This window comes from Chanodichthys erythropterus, chromosome 18 (genome assembly GCF_024489055.1).
Source record: "Chanodichthys erythropterus isolate Z2021 chromosome 18, ASM2448905v1, whole genome shotgun sequence".
In the NCBI taxonomy this organism is placed as follows: Eukaryota; Metazoa; Chordata; class Actinopteri; order Cypriniformes; family Xenocyprididae; genus Chanodichthys; species Chanodichthys erythropterus.
Window position 1 is genome coordinate 5840882 of NC_090238.1, and position 19583 is coordinate 5860464.

The window sequence follows — 19583 nt, forward strand, 5'->3', positions numbered from 1 at the left end:
TTCATCCGAAAAGTACAAAAAATAAAAAAGAAATAAAAAAATTATATATATATATATATATATGATGCAATTAAATTTCATACAAGTTGACGCATGTCTTTGATATTAGAACTTGAGGACGTGATTCCATCAGAGATCTCTACAACCTGTCAAGGTACAACTGTGAAAACCCAACTCAGATTATGTAGAAAACGCTCACGCTCCCTCCAGTCTACTGGAGTATGTTGATTTACACTTATTAGCTGATAATTCTGATTATGTTCAAGATAGACACATTTCTACCATAGCTCTCCTCTGAGAAAACCTCAGGTGTTTTCAATCTCATCTGAAATGAGCAGTGTTGGGGGTAACGCATTACAAGAAACATGCATAATGTAATCAGATTAGTTTTTTGATGTAAGGAGTAAAGTAACACATTACAAGTAACATGCATTACATAATCAGATTACTTTTTCAGTGTTACAAGTAATGCATTACAAGCAACGTGCTTTACGTAATCCGATTACTTTTTGATGTAACAAGTAACGCATTACAAGTAACGTGCATTACGTAATCCGATTACATTTTGATGTAACAAGTAACGCATTACAAGCAACGTGCATTACGTAATCCAATTACTTTTTGATGTAACAAGTAACGCATTACAAGCAACGTGCATTACGTAATCCAATTACTTTTTGACGTAACAAGTAACGCATTACAAGCAACGTGCATTACGTAATCCAATTACTTTTTGACGTAACAAGTAACGCATTACAAGCAACGTGCATTACGTAATCCAATTACTTTTTGATGTAACAGGTAACGCATTACAAGCAACATCCATTACGTAATCCAATTACTTTTTGATGTAACAAGTAACGCATTACAAGCAACATCCATTACGTAATCCAATTACTTTTTGATGTAACAAGTAACGCATTACAAGCAACATCCATTACGTAATCCAATTACTTTTTGATGTAACAAGTAACGCATTACAAGCAACGTGCATTACGTAATCCGATTACATTTTGATGTAACAAGTAACGCATTACAAGTAACGTGCATTACGTAATCCGATTACATTTTGATGTAACAAGTAACGCATTACAAGCAACGTGCATTACGTAATCCGGTTACTTTTTGATGTAACAAGTAACGCATTACAAGCAACGTGCATTACATAATCCGGTTACTTTTTGATGTAACAAGTAACGCATTACAAGCAACGTGCATTACGTAATCCAATTACTTTTTGATGTAACAAGTAACGCATTACAAGCAACATGCATTACGTAATCCAATTACTTTTTGATGTAACAAGTAACGCATTACAAGCAACATGCATTACATAATCCGGTTACTTTTTGATGTAACAAGTAACGCATTACAAGCAACGTGCATTACGTAATCCAATTACTTTTTGATGTAACAAGTAACGCATTACAAGCAACATGCATTACGTAATCCAATTACTTTTTGATGTAACAAGTAACGCATTACAAGCAACATGCATTACGTAATCCGGTTACTTTTTGATGTAACAAGTAACGCATTACAAGCAACATGCATTACGTAATCCGATTACTTTTTGATGTAACAAGTAACGCATTACAAGTAACGTGCATTATGTAATCCGATTACTTTTTGACGTAACAAGTAACGCATTACAAGTAACGTGCATTACGTAATCCGATTACTTTTTGATGGAACAAGTAACGCATTACAAGTAACGTGCATTACGTAATCCGATTACTTTTTGATGTAACAAGTAACGCATTACAAGCAACGTGCATTACGTAATCCAATTACTTTTTGACGTAACAAGTAACGCATTACAAGCAACGTGCATTACGTAATCCAATTACTTTTTCATGTAACAGGTAACGCATTACAAGCAACATCCATTACGTAATCCGGTTACTTTTTGATGTAACAAGTAACGCATTACAAGCAACATCCATTACGTAATCCAATTACTTTTTGATGTAACAAGTAACGCATTACAAGCAACGTGCATTACGTAATCCAATTACTTTTTGACGTAACAAGTAACGCATTACAAGCAACGTGCATTACGTAATCCAATTACTTTTTGATGTAACAGGTAACGCATTACAAGCAACATCCATTACGTAATCCGGTTACTTTTTGATGGAACAAGTAACGCATTACAAGTAACATGCATTTACTTGTAATAACTTGTAACATACATTACATACGTAATCACATTACTTTGTTAATGCAAATTACATTCTAATTCTAACCCCCATTCTAACCCCCCCCCCCCCCCAAAAGTCAAAAAAGTTACTGCAGATGAAGTATAAAAAAAAAAAAGTCACAGTAATAGTGTGAATTGTAGCTGAAATATAGCCAGTATTGCATGATATCATGTTCAGATGGTGAATCAGACTGAAACATTAGATATTGCTTGAACTTTTTTTTGCCTGCAAGAGTCTCCTATGATAGAAGGAATGGATGGATATTCCGGAGCAACTTGACATTTCTAACTGGCCATCAGCCATCTTGGTTTGGACTACAGTGGGGGGGGGGGGGACCACTGTAGAGGTTGATCTGCAACTATACCATCAAAACCTATGCATATGCAAGAAAATGCTTTTTAAATAGCTGTCCACTATAGTGACCTGTATGCATAAAGGGTTAAAATCTATTTTCTAAATGTATGTTATAGATCTTATTGTAAACAAAATAATCCCTGCATGGGTTTCATTTTTATTTTTCACCTCAAAATGTCAATGGATCTTCCAGTGAAAATCAGACTCCTCTCTGATGTATGCAGGACTCCTCTAATCATTTAATCTGGTTAAATTGCACCCCTGCAAGCTCACCTTCCTCTGCCTCCATTTAAGAGCCACACCCACATCTCAACATCCAATCATCAGCCCATTCATAGAACCAAATCTCTGCCATACATTTTTTCTTATTCGATAATCCGTTACACTTTAATATATACGTCACAATGCAGAAGAAAAGATATGTTGTTACTTCCGCTTTATCGGACTTAAAATCTAATGAAATGTAGTGAAACTATGGTTGAGAAGAGAACTTAAAAACACACAGACTGTCAGTACAGTGGAACGTTTTATTACATAATGATTGCGCTTTATAGTACAATCAATAAATATGAATCCAATGTATTCAAAATAAATGACAAGACATTATTCTGAGGATTAATAATCTTTACAACTCAGACACATGAATAGAGAGGCATGTTCAATCCTTCTTCTTGGGCAGTGCTGCGCTGATCAATGTATATACCACATAACCGCACCCTGAGGAGAGAAGAGGAGTTGTTGTTTATAGAGGGAAAGAATAAAGTTATTCAGTTCATTTTGTACACTGAAAAGAGTACAAAGTACAAAACAAGATGGCAGTGTCCTGAACAACCCTTGACGCAAGACATTATACTGTTAACAACTGTAACTGCTGTGGTTACATTCAAAAATATACACAGATCATATGTTTCTCAACAAAATACACAAATCAAACTACATGAACTAGCAGAACAGCTCATCTTAAATAAATAAATATTTAAAAAACCTAAATACATCAAACATCAATAGCAGCTTCAAGTTGTCAATGCTGGCAAATGACCATGATATAAGTGGAATAATCCACAGCTAGCCGTGGATTATCCCTTGCATATTTCTTCAGATCACATAATCTGGAATATAGCGCAACATGCAAGAACTACTTTTATGTGGTTTCTTTCTGAAGCATGACAGCTGTCATGATCATTGTAGTTGTATGAAAGGACCCACAAAAACATTAAAACATTATTAAACATATTTACATTATTAAAACATTCTTTTTATAAAGATAATTACACAATTTTTCTTCTATATTTTAATTTTACCAGTAAACCACTTTGTTAAAATAAATGTGTAGCACTTTGTGTAAATTTATTTGATTATTTTCTAAAAGTTTAAGCTGTCAATGTTGAATGCCTTCATTATGACTTCTTCTCATGTGAAATGGACTCTAGATAAAAGCACAAATAAAATAAATAAATGCAAAAATGGTAAGCCAAATATTTATAGCTTACCAAAGACAGTGAGGGCCATTGTCGCCCTATACAAGAGAGCATCTGTAACGCCTCCCTTCAAATGAACCGGCATGCCATTGTCTTCCTGAAAGAAGCAGAAACGGCATATTAGAATTTGACACTTCAACACTTAATTTTAGGGAAGCCACAAGTGTCAAGCATAAAAACACTTTAAAGAGGAAAAGCCAAATTATGCATTTGCACTAAAGGAAGTAAGAATAATGCTACAGATCTCCTTTAGTACAAGTATTATCAAGGTCAATTTTACTCCTGTAGGTGAGACCACCAGCACAAACTGAACAAGATTGAGCTCAGTCACATAGTAACAATTTAATGAAAAGATTTTTATTTTCAAGATTTAGGATATAACAGCATAATGTAACAACAGCCACCCTCATTTTAGCGCCAGACTGCCATAAGCAGAATGTGCCAGCATCAAAGCCAGTGAAATCGCAATTATAGAATAAGTGAAGCTTTACGCTACTTGTTTAATTTGACACTTCATACTATTTCAGTATTATGATACATGCAATGATTAGTAATACAGCCTACTATACAGGTGAACCCTACTAGCGAATCATTTCGTACTTATCTGTTCATCCACAATATCAGTCCAGAACCTGGGAACAAATTACAGTCTTAACTTGTACATTACCATTAGCGAGTGCCAAAGAGGAATAAATAGACGTAATAACTTAACCTGTAAAATTTTAGGATTTGACTAGATGTCTAGTTGGATTAGATCAGAACTAACCTGAAACAACTTCTGCTTGCCCGGGACTTTATTCTCCAGCTGTCTGGGTGCGCTACTGGATATGGTCCGCCTGGAGACCTGCTGGAGGGTCTGGAAAACAACAGCAGCAGCAATGCTTATTTATCCGAATAGATTCATGTGCATAAATTATCAAGAATGTAGAAGCGTGTTTCCACCACGGAATAAAAAAAAAAAATATCTTACAATTTGGACTTATTTTCCTTGTAATTCCAAGTCTCACAATTCTGAAGAAAAAACTTTATATCTATAATGTTTATATCAACAAACTTTTTTTTAGGGACCTTTTCCTGCAAAAAAAAAAAAATCAGGCAAAAAAAAATCCAATAAATTAGATTAAAAAATTCGCAATTACTCTTTATTTTTATTAACACGTGTTGGAAAGCTTCCAAAAATGAGAGAAAAACTGAAACACTGGACGCTTACACTGGACCTCTATGAGCTGAATTTATATATATATATATATATATATATATATATATATATATATATATATATATATATATATATATATATATATATATCAGATTCTTGAGATAAAGGACAAAACATGTTTTAGAAGTAACTTTTTATTATTTAATAATACATTCTTTTTAAACTGATATATTTGTAGACAAGTTCTCAGCTAATGAACAGGTTTTTCTGAAAATGTTTTTTTCTAAAAATGTACATTTATTCACTTCAAAACTTAATTTGTATCTACTCCATCAGACACATTAAAAAGCATGATATTTTAATTTGATCCATCCAACAACAGAGTAAAGTCTTCAATTATGCAATAATGGTGTTCAGTAAAGGAGCTGATTATATAATTTATTTTTATTTTTTTCTTGGGTTAGGGTTATTATGAACAATTCAGTTCCTTAATTCTCTAACCTCCTTTTTAATATTAAACGTATATAACCAATGTTCTTAGGTAAATCAGACATGATATCATTTTTTAATATTTTTAACAATGAACGGAAAAAGAATAATACATTTCTTTTAAAATTAACAAAAACCTTCACCTGAAGGTGTTAAAGATGTTTTTAAAGACGGTGTTAAATACTGACAGAGTTGACAAAGGTCCAGCTGGGTCCAAACATACAGTTTATGTAAACAGAATCATGAAGCAACCTTAGAAGAACTCCCCATATGCAAAAAACATTAAATCACATTATATAGTCTTTTTGAGAGCACTTGTCAACCATTAAACCTGATGGAGCTGATGTCTGACAGAGTTGACAAAATAGATTATTTTTTCCACCTTAACCACGTTTTGTACAGTGGAGCAATTTTCTTTTCTTTCTCAGTTGTAGCTGCCTTGAGTTGACATGTTCAAGCTGTGATGCAGAGACTTTTACATTGTTTGTATGAAATATATATATCAAAGATAAAACTTCCAGGACTATATGTGTCCTACTGTGAGATCCACAATGAGCAGGAAATAGGAAAGGGTTAAAGATGACCATGACATTTGACATTGGATTTATTCAGAATTAAAATACTGTTAACCTGGCACAAAGTGAGGACACAACTTATGGAAAAAATAATTCAAGATTTATTTTTTTGTATTCTTTGATACATCATAAATCTCTGCCTTTCAATTTAAGTGTATATTTTTGCATTTGTTGTATTTTTAAACACTTTGTTTGGCAAATTTACATTGTGACCTCATGCTAAGGACAGGCTAAATTATATATTTTCCAAGTATAGAACATGTATTTAAATACTACTAACAAAATTATTTAAAAATAAAAGCAATGAATGACCTGAGTATCCATTCTCCTTTAAGTACTTTTATTTTGATGAATTTTGTATTTATTTTTAACATAAATGTGTAGGACATGTTTTGTCCCTTATCTCAAGAATCAGAAAAAAATATATACATCAAAAACAACACACGTACATAATCATTTTGATAATAACAATAACGTAAACGTCAACCGTATAATTCTCTCCAGGAAACTATCGAGGTTGAGAGAGATTGGTGAAACTAAAGCATAAATTTACATATCAATGTACTAATACAGTATTTTTTATATTTCTTACAAATTTATTTTGTTTATAAAATTAAAATATACTTATATACATAATATTCTGAGCAGGAGGTCATGAGAGCTGCTGCTATGCTAACGGTGTTTCTAATTCTGGACAAATCTAATCAGGCTGTGTTATGAAAAGACATTCAATCGCTTTCGCCAGATAAATGCAATGACAACTGACATAAAGATCTTAAATCTCACCCTTAAGTGCCTAAACATGATGATGATTTCTCCTTCAGACCGAAACGTTCAGGAAGCCGCACCAGCACAAGGACACTTGAAAATGTCACTTCCTTCTTCTGCTCGAATCTGACGCAGAGTAAGCAGAGACAGGCGCATTACTGCCACCTTCTGGACAGGATAGTTGGGAGGTCCGGTTCTTTCTAGCGAATCGGTTCGTTCGGACTTACTGTTTCAAGTAAATGGCTCGAGAAGAGAATCTTAAAGGATTAGTCCACTTTTAAATAAAATTTTCCTGATAATTTACTCACCCCCATGTCATCCAAGATGTTCATGTCTTTCTTTTTTCAGTCGAGAAGAAATGAAGGTTTTTGATGAAAACATTCCAGGATTTTTCTCCTTATAGTGGACTTCAATGGAGCCCAAACGTTTGAAGGTCAAAATTACAGTTTCAATGCAGCTTCAAAGCATTATACACAATCCCAGACGAGGAATAAGGGTCTTATCTAGAGAAACCATCTCTCATTTTCTAAAAAATATAATAATTATATACGTTTTAACAATAAATGCTCATCTTGAACTAGCTCTCTTCTTCTTCTCTGTTAGAATTCCAGCAGTGTAGACACTGCTAAGTGACCCTTATTTCTCGTCTGGGATTGTGTAGAACGCTTTGAAGCTGCAATGAAACTAATTTTGACCTTCAACCATTTGGAGGCCATTGAAGTCCACTATATGGAGAAAAATCCTGAAATGTTTTCATCAAAAACCTTCATTTCTTTTCGACTGAAGAAAGAAAGACATGAACTTCTTGGATGACATGGGGGTGAGTAAATTATCAGGAAACTTTAATTTGAAAGTGAACTAATCCTTTAAATGTGAAATGATTTCTGTAAATACAGTGGTCAGATGCTTTGTGGCCTCTCAATTTTCCATGTTATTATTAGCCACCTGACTAGTGGCTGGTCTATATGTACAATTTCACAAAACTAGAAGACTTTCTGAATGTATACAAGTGATATGTTTTTTTTTTTAGAAAGGAACATTTAAAACATGAAAAATAATGTGAATAATGTGAATAATATATAATCATGCAATTAATAAATAAATTAATAAATAATATAATCTAATTGCAAATACTTAATTTTTGGAATCTGATTACATAATCCAAATGACATGTAATCAGTTACTACCCAGCACTGCACATTTGTACACTTCACTTCCAGGACCAAGACAGGCATTAAGTTTGGGCTCCATTGAAGTCCACTATAAGGAGAAAAATCCTGGAATGTTTTCATCAAAAACCTTAATTTCCGTTCAGTTCTGATTAGAACATCAAACAGGTTCTCCCCACTCTGACATGTAATCAGTTAATTGGCGCTTCTATTACACGGAATGTGAAAATAGAGACACCAGCCACCATAGTCACGTTTGCCGGGAGCACGAATTTAGTCGGAGATCAATAAAATTAACATTTAAGAGGTGTGTGAACTCATAAGTACGATGTCAGAAAAAGTAATTTGCTCTGGTCCCCTTCCTGTTCGTTGGAGTGATGAGATAGTTAGCAGATTATCATCACTCAATGGCTGGCTGTCTAAGTGGTGTGCACAGAATAATATAGGTTTCATAGACAATAGGAAAAGTTTTTGGGGCAGACCTGACCTGTTGAAAAGAGATGGTATCCACACCTCCTGGGATGGTGCTGTTCTTCTCTCTAGTAATATGGCACATAGTCTTAGCACAACTAATTTTTCTGTATTATGTGGACCAGAGAGGTAATTTGGCAATATCACTTTTTAAAAAAAGACCAAGCTTCTGCGCACATACACACTCAAACATGCAAACCTATAGACTAAACATGTAAATGAACGGCAAGAATGCATTAAAGGCATTCAGTTTTCAGTAGGAAAGGTGTAATTTAAGCAGCCCCTAAAGTAATAATTAACATTTTTTACAACAGAAATGATTCAATCAAAAACCAACTTTAGCTCGATATTTTTTTTTTTCTTAGCGCTGCTGTAAATCCAAAACAATCTGTCAATTAATTTTCCTATTGTCACTGTGAAGCTGCTTTGAAACTATATGTATTGTGAAAAGCACTATATAAATGAAGATGAAGATTAAGTCCTAAAGCATCACAGCACATCTCTCATGCTTTTGTCGTTTATTATCACACAACTCTTTTAAGGTAATGACATGACTTTGGCCCAACAACAGACACACAGAACTGAGCAGGATAAAGGATTCTGTAGCAGTTGCTAAAGACACACACATATCCTTTTTAAATACACATTGCACAGAACAAGCTTTTCAAAGGGGAAACTAAAACAAAATGTACACATTAGCTTTAAGCATATCTAGACGATCACAGTTTAGCATTTCAAATAATACAGTACAACAATCCTTGCTGATTTGCATGACAAACTGTCTTATCAGGAATATTGCATTCTTGTAAAAAAATCACTGATTAAAATCCATGCCTGATGGGATTGTACCATCCCATTAGCATTAATACCCAAATGGGTGCACCTCATGAAGCCAGTCAAGTTCAGTCATATTTCACCTCAAAATCAAAAGAAAAAAAATGTTTTTAGCCCAACAGATTTGTTTTGCTCTGTAACAATGACAAATAAGCACAATTCCCCAAATTCGTATTATAATAATGCAAAAAATAATAAATAATTAATTAATACACTATGGTAGATTATGTAGTACTTGCCTGTAGTTTATGCTGATATTAATCGTAAAAGAGAATATAATTAAAATAATTACAATAACAAACAAACTAAGAAGTAAAATGTCAAGGTGAATTTTTACGGGAAAATGTGCTCATGAAAACTGTCAATATATAGTAGTGTTGTCAATAGTACAGACTTCGGTACAAACTCAGTCCTGAAATTTTAAAAATGTGATGATTTCCCTCTAGCATTTTGAGCGTTGTTGATTGGATTCGTAAACACCTCTGATTGGCCACTGTGTTCACGTGTTCAACAGATATGTCTGTGATTGGCTACAATGATCAACACTTCAAAAACATGTTGTAAATAGACATCTTTGACGCTCGTCACCGAGCGCTTACACAGATACACACGGGAGTGTTTGAAAGCAGGTGTCCGGATCCGTGGATAGACGTCTGCTTTCAAACGCCCCCGTGTGTTGATCATTGTAGCCAATCACAGACATATATGTTGAGCGCATGAACACAATGGCCAATCAGAGACATATCTGTTGAGCATGTGATCACAATGGCCAATCAGAGACATATCTGTTGAGTGCGTGATCACAATGGCCAATCAGAGACATATCTGTTGAGTGCGTGATCACAATGGCCAATCAGAGACATATCTGTTGAGCATGTGATCACAATGGCCAATCAGAGACATATCTGTTGAGCATGTGATTACAATGGCCAATCAGAGACATATCTGTTGAGTGCGTGATCACAATGGCCAATCAGAGACATATCTGTTGAGCATGTGATCACAATGGCCAATCAGAGACATATCTGTTGAGCATGTGATCACAGTGACCAATCAGAGACATATCTGTTGAGCGTATGAACACAATAGCCAATCAGAGGTATTTAAGAATCCATTCAACAGCGCTCAAAATGCTAGAGGGAAAATCGTCACAGATTTTAAATTTCAGTACCGAAAAGACTAATACAAAGTGCTTCTTTGTTTTGTTTTTTCCCTTTTCGTTTGGTTTTTAGGCTAAATATGACCTGGACATTTTTGTGTGGGATTCACTCAAATACAGTCCCACTGTATGACTACACATCATTCAGTTACTCCATAGTGCCGTCATACTGTCCTCACCACAAAATACTTAATGTAGAAAGATCAACTGTGTCAAAACCAATCAAGATACGGCTCATATTTCCAATATAAAGCTTTGGTGTGAATGAAAGAAATGCTTAAAACAGATCATTAAAAACAGCCAGTGCATACACAATAATTTTGCAAGCAGTCCTTCTGGCCACCAGTGTGTACAGGAGCCTCTTCCTGCATGAGATATGACCAATAACTCACGCCATCTTGTTTCAGTGTACAGACCACCGTGTGCTGACTCGCATTTAATTGGGAATGTCAGCATTGTTGTTGCGGTTGCCATATTTATGGTGGATGATCAGTAGGACCACTCCCAGGAAGAAACACACAGATCCCACGGTGATGTAGGCAATGCCCAGGAAAGGGTTCTTCCCTCCCATCCAGGAGATGGTGCTGAGGATCATACGCTTGCGGCCGTCAAAGCTGCGCACTGGGTAATCTGAGTTCGCATTATTAAAGAATGTTATCGTATTTCAAGTCAACATACATTTGCTCATATTTAAAAGACACTTTAAAGACCCCGATATACTCATGGTGAAGTTTATCTTTTTCATTCTTCACTCCTTTGGGGTAAAAAGAAGTTTGAAATACCTGAACAGCGGTTTACTGTTAGCGAACGTCTCAACGCCACCCACACTGCTGAGAGCGGTGCTTAGGTGAGTTTGCAAACGTGTGCTGCAGAACTATAATTATAACTTCATTTTCTACTGTAAGGCGGCTCTCCAGATTGTTAATTTTTTTTTCTTGTGTCTGACCTCGACAGACTGAACAGAAGAAATTAACTGGAAAAGATCTCCACGTCAAAGAAGGCGGAGCCCCAGAGCCACACCCACCTGTTATATCATCACTACGGAGAAATGGTAGTTTGAAAATGTTTATCAGCCCGTTCACAAGAAAAGTTCACTTTGGCAAGCTGTTTCGAACTCCTGAAACAAACTCGTTTTGACCTGATTATGTTCGAAATTATGTCACACCACCTCCTCAGTTTCTCTTGAAGTATATCATGGCCTTTTTTACATGTCATGTAGCGCCAAAGAAATGGCAAGTAACATTAAATTAAACGTGAAATTTGTAAGTAGAAAGACTGAAATAGTATTTTCTTGTAAAACATACTCCAATAATCTTTGCTTTATTTACAGTTTTTATTTATTTTTTTATTTATTTTATTTTTTTATTAACATTGTACTGAAATCGGATGCAGGACTCCTAACATTTGAGAGCAGTGGCACTGGTGCCATTAAGTTCTACAAAAGGTGGCACCAGCACCTGATAGGGTTTTTGTTTTTTTAATCATAAAAGTAATTTAATCATATTACTATTGTTTTGTATTAATAAGTGCAGTTACTAATAATATTACTGTATGTTTATTCATTTGAAATTTGACACTAAAGCACCGAGTTTGAATTAAGATGCAGATAAAATTACTTATCAGTAACATTAAAAAAAAAATGTATAGGGAAAAGTGTAAACAATCTACTCTAATTAAATGAACCATACTGAACTGATCGACAGCTTCAGTGATTATAAAAGGAGTGCTCTTTACTTGCTTTCTATGTAATTCAGTCAAAATTTGAAGTAGTTTTTTTTTTTCATTAGACTTTTCCGATTTTTCAATATATAAAGGAGTCAATTTGCCTAGAAGTGTTAGTTTTCCTTCATCTTTAAGCTTTTAGTTTTACAAATCATCACATTAAAAATAACATTATATTGGATAATATTTAGAGCTTTTAAGTGCTGGAAAAAGTGTGAAGCACTTTAAAAAGTCCTTGAAAAGTGCTTGAATTTCACTCTCAAAAGTTTGCATGAACCCTGAAATGAATAACGTAAAAGCATTCGAGTACCTCTGCCACGATAACAGAGTTTCAGTGAGCATTACTACATTAAATCCACTGTGATTTTCCTTAACTTGTTCATGGCACAATGTTTCTCCTGGTTTCCACATCAGTGCTGTTTGATCAGATATCTGTGGTTTAAAGCAGAGAATTCTGCGCTGAACTTGAATGCTTCCCACTAGATCTCGCAGAGATGTTATTCATTTTTCAGCGAATACAATCGCTTTCTTATTGGATCTCCCAGTGTAGTAAGCAGTGTCATGTAATTGAGATAGGAGTGCAAGTACCTGTTCTGAGCTCACGCTGCGCTGCCTATTATTGCTGCAAGCTGATAAATGGTCCGTGCTGCACAGCTCAAATGAGTAACGCTGTTTCGTTTCAGTTTTGTTTCGTTTGCCATTTGATGTTTCTCATATAAAACAGAAATGGCAACTCTTATCAGTAGTTACCAGTATCACCTCTAACAAAATTTAGTTGCACTGGCAGAAAAAAAGGTCGCACAATGTGACCATTTAGTTGCAGTCTGGAGCCCTGTGATGATTTATTAATTTGACAGAAAGCTGTTTTTAGGGTGCAATACCTTGAATAAATAATATAAAATAATAATAAAATAATAAAATACAGCAAACCCGGGCATTTTTATTTGGGTTTTCTATTTACTAAAGCATTATCCAAAATTCTGAAGGATACTGTAGATGACTTCGAGACTGTAGTTTCCAGGCGGTAATGTTGGGGTCAGGTTGTCCTTCTTCTTCTGAATGATGCGGTACAGTTTTCTGAAGGTGGGGAGAGCGGCGGTTCTCATCCACACAATGAAATCCTCATTGATGAAACCGTTGTTCTCAGAATCAGTCGGGTCCAGCTCATAGACGGCTTTGCCCCAGTTTACAGGTTTGCTTGTATCTGTGATGAAAAATAATGCTGGTTAGCAATAATACACAGTGACAGCGAAACTTTAAAAACTTAGAGATAGGCTATTTTAAAATGCAGTCACTTTGTACCACTTATTCCAAAATCGTGCACTAATGTAGAGCTATAATCAGGGCCTAAAATGAACACTCGCCAAGCTCTAAATCGAAATCGACATTAGCAAGTATATGAAACAGAGGCAGTTGGCCAGTAGCCTTTTCATGAATTCTAACAATGCATGAACGTGAAAGATGCTCGGGACAGTTGATGGGCCAGCGCTGCATCCTCACTAAAGTTTAAGCCTTGACAATTTAAATATTTAAACACAAAAGGGAGCTCATTTCATTACTCACAAAAACGCCGCATATTAAAGAGAATAGTGAATACTAAACTGAACTCTTTCACGTCTTCTTGCACTTGAGCAGACAAATTTACACAAAATTTTGTTAAAAAATAGGGAGTATCCTAGTAAACATAGTGTGTTATGTCTTTAGTGAATGTAAACAGTTGAGAAAGTAAATGGATTTGTAACAGTATCAATATATTAGATCCATCCATTCACTCTTAAAGTGATAGCAGCCTAATATTCCTGCTGCTGTCTATGTTTTTAATGTTAGTCACACTACTTGATTTGTTTTATATTGTTGTTGTATATTGTATTATTTACTGTATTATTTACTTGTCTTTTACTCTGTTAACGCTTTTGGGTGTGATTTTCTAATTTTCGCATTTGTATCTTTAATAAGGATTAATTAATAAGGATGTTTAATTTACACAGTGAAGTCTATGCAGAGTTATTTTACATTTGCTTACTTTATTAAAGTTGCTGTAGAACGCGTTTTCAAAAGATGTAATATAAGTCTAAGGTGTCCCCTGAATGTGTCTGAAGTTTCAGCTCAAAATACCCCATAGATTTTTTTTTTTATTCATTTTTTTAACTGCCTATTTTGGGACATCATTAAATATGCGCCGATTCAGGCTGCGGCCCCTTTAAATTCTCGTGCTCCCCGACCCCCCGAGCTCACGACTGCCTTAAACAGCATAAACAAAGTTCACACAGCTAATATAACCCTCAAAATGGATCTTTACAAAGTGTTCGTCATGCAGCATGTCTAATCGTGTAAGTACAGTGTTTATTTGGATGTTTACATTTGATTCTGAATGAGTTTGAGGCTGTGCTCCGTGGCTAACGTCTAATGCTACACTGTTGGAGAGATTTATAAAGAATGAAGTTGTGTTTATGCATTATACAGACTGCAAGTGTTTAATAATGAAAATAGCGACGGCTCTTGTCTCCGTGAATACAGTAAGAAACGATGGTAACTTTAACCACATTTAACAGTACATTAGCAACATGCTAACGAAACATTTAGAAAGACAATTTACAAATATCACTAAAAATATCATGTTATCATGGATCATGTCAGTTATTATTGCTCCATTTGCCATTTTTCACTATTGTCCTTGCTTGCTTATCTAGTCTAATGATACAGCTGTGCACAGATCCAGACGTTAATATTGGCTGCCCTTGTGTAATGCCTAGAACATGAGCTGGCATATGCAAATATTGGGGGCGTACATATTATGTTGAGATTCGCCTGTTCTTCTGAGGTCTTTTAAACAAATGAGATTTATATAAGAAGAAGGAAACAAAGGAGTTTGAGACTCACTGTATGTCATTTCCATGTACTGAACTCTTGTTATTCAACTATGCCAAGGTAAATTCAATTTTTCATTCTACGGCACCTTTAAATTTCTGTACCTGAAAACCACTGACAGACCTACCTGAAAAACATGAAAAGCACTGTTTATTCATTTGTTTCTTTGTTACATTGTATTTATTTGTGCTTTTGCTTGTAATTTGATTATTAGTTCTTATTTTATTACTGACTGTTTACTTGACTTCAATAACGTTTTAAATTGATATTAGTTAACGTAGTAGTTGTAGCTGTGATATTGAAATTGGAATAGAGAATTATGAATTTTCACTGGTATCTAAAATTTTGGTGTCATAACTGCCTGTATTTGCAAATATAGTTTCATGGCCAGTAAAAAATATTTATGGTCAGTACAATTTCAGTCACCAGCCACTGGCAGGTGTGGGAAAAAAATTAGTTTTAGGCCCTGGTTATAATCATGGTCATATTAATCTGATCACTGTAATGTTTTTCCCCTATATTGAAACAGTACAGTAAGTGCTCATGTTAAAATATCACTAACAATATAAAAGTTCTTACATTTACTTCATAAAAATCAGTAATGATTTCATGGCAAAAAGACACGTGAACCACAAGCTGAAGGGGGACGTTTGTACAATTATACTAAAAGACTGTTTACTTGCTAAAAAAGTCTAAACTATCAATCAGACGACAGAAGGACTGTAGTAGATTGTGTACAACAGGTTTTCAGCAAAGTTTTGACCAGGTTGCAGGCTTTAAAGGGTTATGCTTTATGTACCTTGAAACACAACGGAAAGGTTGTTGTTGCTTCCTCCTGGGTTTCTGAACTTCACATGCTTGTCAGTCCACCAAGCAATGCCCGTCTTTACTAGATGAATAGCTATTCTGCTTCCGTTTGGATGGATGTAAAACAGCTCCAAAGTATCTACAAATAGGAAATGAAATACAGAAAGCAGTCAGAAAGACTGTTTCATGCCACTTGTGCAAGCAGTGAAGATTTATTTTGATGCTCATATTCACAGATTCACATGGTGCAAGACTGCGTTTACACTGCAAGACTTAATGCACAGATCAAATATTTAGACCAAAATATTTCAAACAAAATCAGCATCATGGGCATTAAGAGCCGATATGCATAAAATGCTAAATGTTTTAATTTAAAAATAAAATGCAATACATATCAAATCTCAAGCAAAATTTATTTTTAATTTCAACACATGAATTTGAAAATTTCATCAATCATTTGTGTTATCAGTACATTAGTTAGTCATGTTTTAAAACAAACAGCAGTTTGTTTGTTTAAGCCATAAGCTTGTCACAGAACTCGCACATATTTGTCTTACCGTTGAAGAGACTGTTAGCAATGGCACCACAGGGAGCAATGGGCTTCTTCTCGCTTGTTCGATATGGTTCACACTCTTTACTTGGGCTCTGCAGAACAATGAACAAATGAACAATTAAAAACAATGTCTTGAAATCTGAAGCATAGTATAAACCTGACATACTGTGCTTTCATTCCATGACAGTTTCTCACAAATTATTAGCCATACGCTTGTCATGACTCAAGGAAAAAAATAAAATTAAAACTAAAAGCAAATAAAGACATTACATATTGGACCTTTCATAAAAAGCATATTTCAGCAGAACTGTATGTTTAATGCACAACAAAATTAAGTTTATTTAAAGCTAAATGCCAGGAATACTTTACTCATGTTTTAGTCAGTCATCAAAAGACACTGAAAGGCACTACCTTTAACCACTTACCAGTAAAGAGCTTTTATCTCCATTCAGCTGACTGTCATCTCTTGACTTGACATAACGTCTATGGTTTTGATAGAAGTTGGAGAGTCCGTAGTACATGAAAACATTACTCTACAAAAGAAAATATGTCAGAGGATTAAAAACCATCCAGTGATAAACCACAAACTCTTTGGTCCTGGGGCTGTTGTTTCATGAGCGGGAAACTATTCTATTTTAAACTATTCAAAGGTACAATCAATGAAATGTCCTCTAAAATGCTAATGCATAATATATGAAAACTAATGCCACTTTAGGTGATTGATTTCACCACTAAACAGTTCAGTGACCAAGTAAATAATGCAACTTAATGGACCTACAGATAAATATATCCAACTATATTTACCTCTGTTCCAACAGTATGGACTTTAGGTATGCGGCAAATTTAGTTTGGTTTGATATATCATATCAAATATTTTCTAATAATATTTTAAAACAAATGAAGCCTTGGTGAGCAGAAGAGACTACTTTTAAAAATATTACTCACCCCAAATTTTTAAATGGTAGTACAAATTTACATGAAAAGCAAACACCACACACTTCATTACAAAAAATAGGAACCTCATCCTAACTGTAAAGCAGAGTAGTGGAAGTATAAATGCTGCGGCCTTGGTATTTATGAAACAGGATGGCTTGGATGGCTTACCATCAATAAAATTAGCAGAAATGTAATGTTTTGGAATGGGCAAGGCAAAGTGCTTAGTCCGACCCTAACGTAATAGAAATTTTGGCACACAGAAATGAGTCAAAGCAGAGCAGAGCTGGACTGATCCACAGTCACACGAAGCGTTTGAAGTTATTGTTGGTATAAGTTGGTCACACCAGATACTGGCAAAGACACTCTCGATTTTTGTGTTATTTGTAAAATTGAATTCTTCATCTAGTTATAGCTCTTGCACAGAGATCTATGGAAGCTTGTTTCTGCCACAGAATTTAAAAAAAAGTCATTTGATCACACAATTCTCACTTTTTTTCGAAATATAATATTGGCCACCATATCGGTATTGGTTGATATATGTTAATTTCTAATGTTATTGTTATTATATTGTTATTTTGTTTTTTTGGCGCACCAAAAATATTCTCGTCGCTTTATAATATTAATATTGAACCACTGTACTCACATGAACTGATTTAAATATGTTTTTAGTATATTAATGGATCTTGAGAGAGGAAATGTCATTGCTAGCTATGAAGGCCTGACGAAGACATCGAATTTCAGCTAAAATATCTTAATTTGTGTTCTGAAGATTAACGAAGGTCTTACGGGTGTGGAACGACATGAGGGCGAGTAATAAATGACATTATTTTCATTTTTGGGTGAACAAACCCTTTAGCATCTCACAATTTATACCTTGCAGAGTCAAAAGTCAAAAGGGATATAAAAATAATTGTAAGAAAGAAAAACAATGAATTGTGAGATAAAATGAGCAAAAACTTTTTCTTTTTTATTCCGTGGTGGAAACAAGCTTCTACAGGGGTCTTAACGTACCCAATGTTGTGCAGAAAGTGTTTAAGGCTATGCAGAAAACTTTCTAGTGTAAGAAAGATGAAGATGTACCTCGAAAGGCTGGTCTAGGGTGAAGGGCACAGAGCAGGTACACACACTGGTGCTGTTCCAGCTGTAGTTCTGCGCGCAGTTGAAACACGGACTGGACATGTCAACACCAGTGTAGTCGATCTACAACAGAACCAAGACAAAACAACTCTGAAACCTGACGACGTTAACTATACATGACTCCTTCACTTGACATAATGTTGCTATGGTGACGTTACGCACCTCAAACTCTTTGATGTTGTTAGAGGTGACGAAGAGCCCGATGCCGATGGGGATGAAGATGAGTCCGATCATGAAGAAGGCTGGCAGGACGGTGCCCGCGGTCAGAATGGGCTGCCAGGCGGGCAGACGCTGCTGTTTAAAGGCCGTGTTATCGGGCTTCTTGCTCTTGACCGAGCCCGGGCCACCGGAACTCACTGATCCCGGATGGTGACCATCCTCATCTTTCGCGTTATAGCTAGACGCCATCATCGCTCTTTAATCCTCTAAAGACGAGCGGACAGCGAGCGAACTACACGACAACCTTAGATATGTTGGCTTGGTTGACAGTTGTTTGTATTATATCGCTACTATCTTGTGTTTGTCGCATAATAAACGCTCCATTAACAGCAATGATGTTTTTTCCGTAGCGCTTATTGAACATGAGCAACACGGTAAACAAGGAAGTACAGCAGCCAATAGACGGAAAGTATCGTCGTGACGTCATCAAAACACATCCCTCATCTCAGTATATCATTTCTGCATCGTAAAATAATCTCATTACCATTACTAAAAAAACATTAATATCAATTTTCTTGTCCAGATACAATGTTTTAATCAGCACTAACATTATAATAATCAGAAAGAGAGAATTACAATCGGGAGAATAAAAAAAAATTCTTTAATCCAAAATATTCCAAAAATCCATCTATCTTTGTTTGGGTCTTAAAAAGTGTGATATATAAGATTTGATAAGATATA

At 35.1% G+C, this 19583-nt stretch overlaps 2 protein-coding genes across 2 annotated transcripts; both read right to left on the reverse strand.

Annotated features, from left to right (window-relative positions):
• Window positions 1-3071: 3071 nt before the first annotated feature.
• Window positions 3072-7182, reverse strand: cox7a2a (cytochrome c oxidase subunit 7A2a). Its single transcript, XM_067366792.1, has 4 exons — window positions 7046-7182; window positions 4803-4892; window positions 4049-4133; window positions 3072-3275 (listed from the first exon to the last, which is right to left on the reverse strand). Exons 1-4 carry the CDS (start codon window positions 7061-7063, stop codon window positions 3217-3219), a joined length of 252 nt encoding a protein of 83 aa, XP_067222893.1. The 5' UTR covers window positions 7064-7182; the 3' UTR covers window positions 3072-3216.
• A 1959-nt stretch (window positions 7183-9141) lies between these two features.
• On the reverse strand, window positions 9142-19301 carry tmem30aa (transmembrane protein 30Aa). Its single transcript, XM_067366791.1, has 7 exons — window positions 18846-19301; window positions 18627-18746; window positions 17036-17143; window positions 16615-16702; window positions 16050-16196; window positions 13374-13586; window positions 9142-11290 (listed from the first exon to the last, which is right to left on the reverse strand). Exons 1-7 carry the CDS (start codon window positions 19092-19094, stop codon window positions 11097-11099), a joined length of 1119 nt encoding a protein of 372 aa, XP_067222892.1. The 5' UTR covers window positions 19095-19301; the 3' UTR covers window positions 9142-11096.
• Between the last annotated feature and the right edge of the window lie 282 nt (window positions 19302-19583).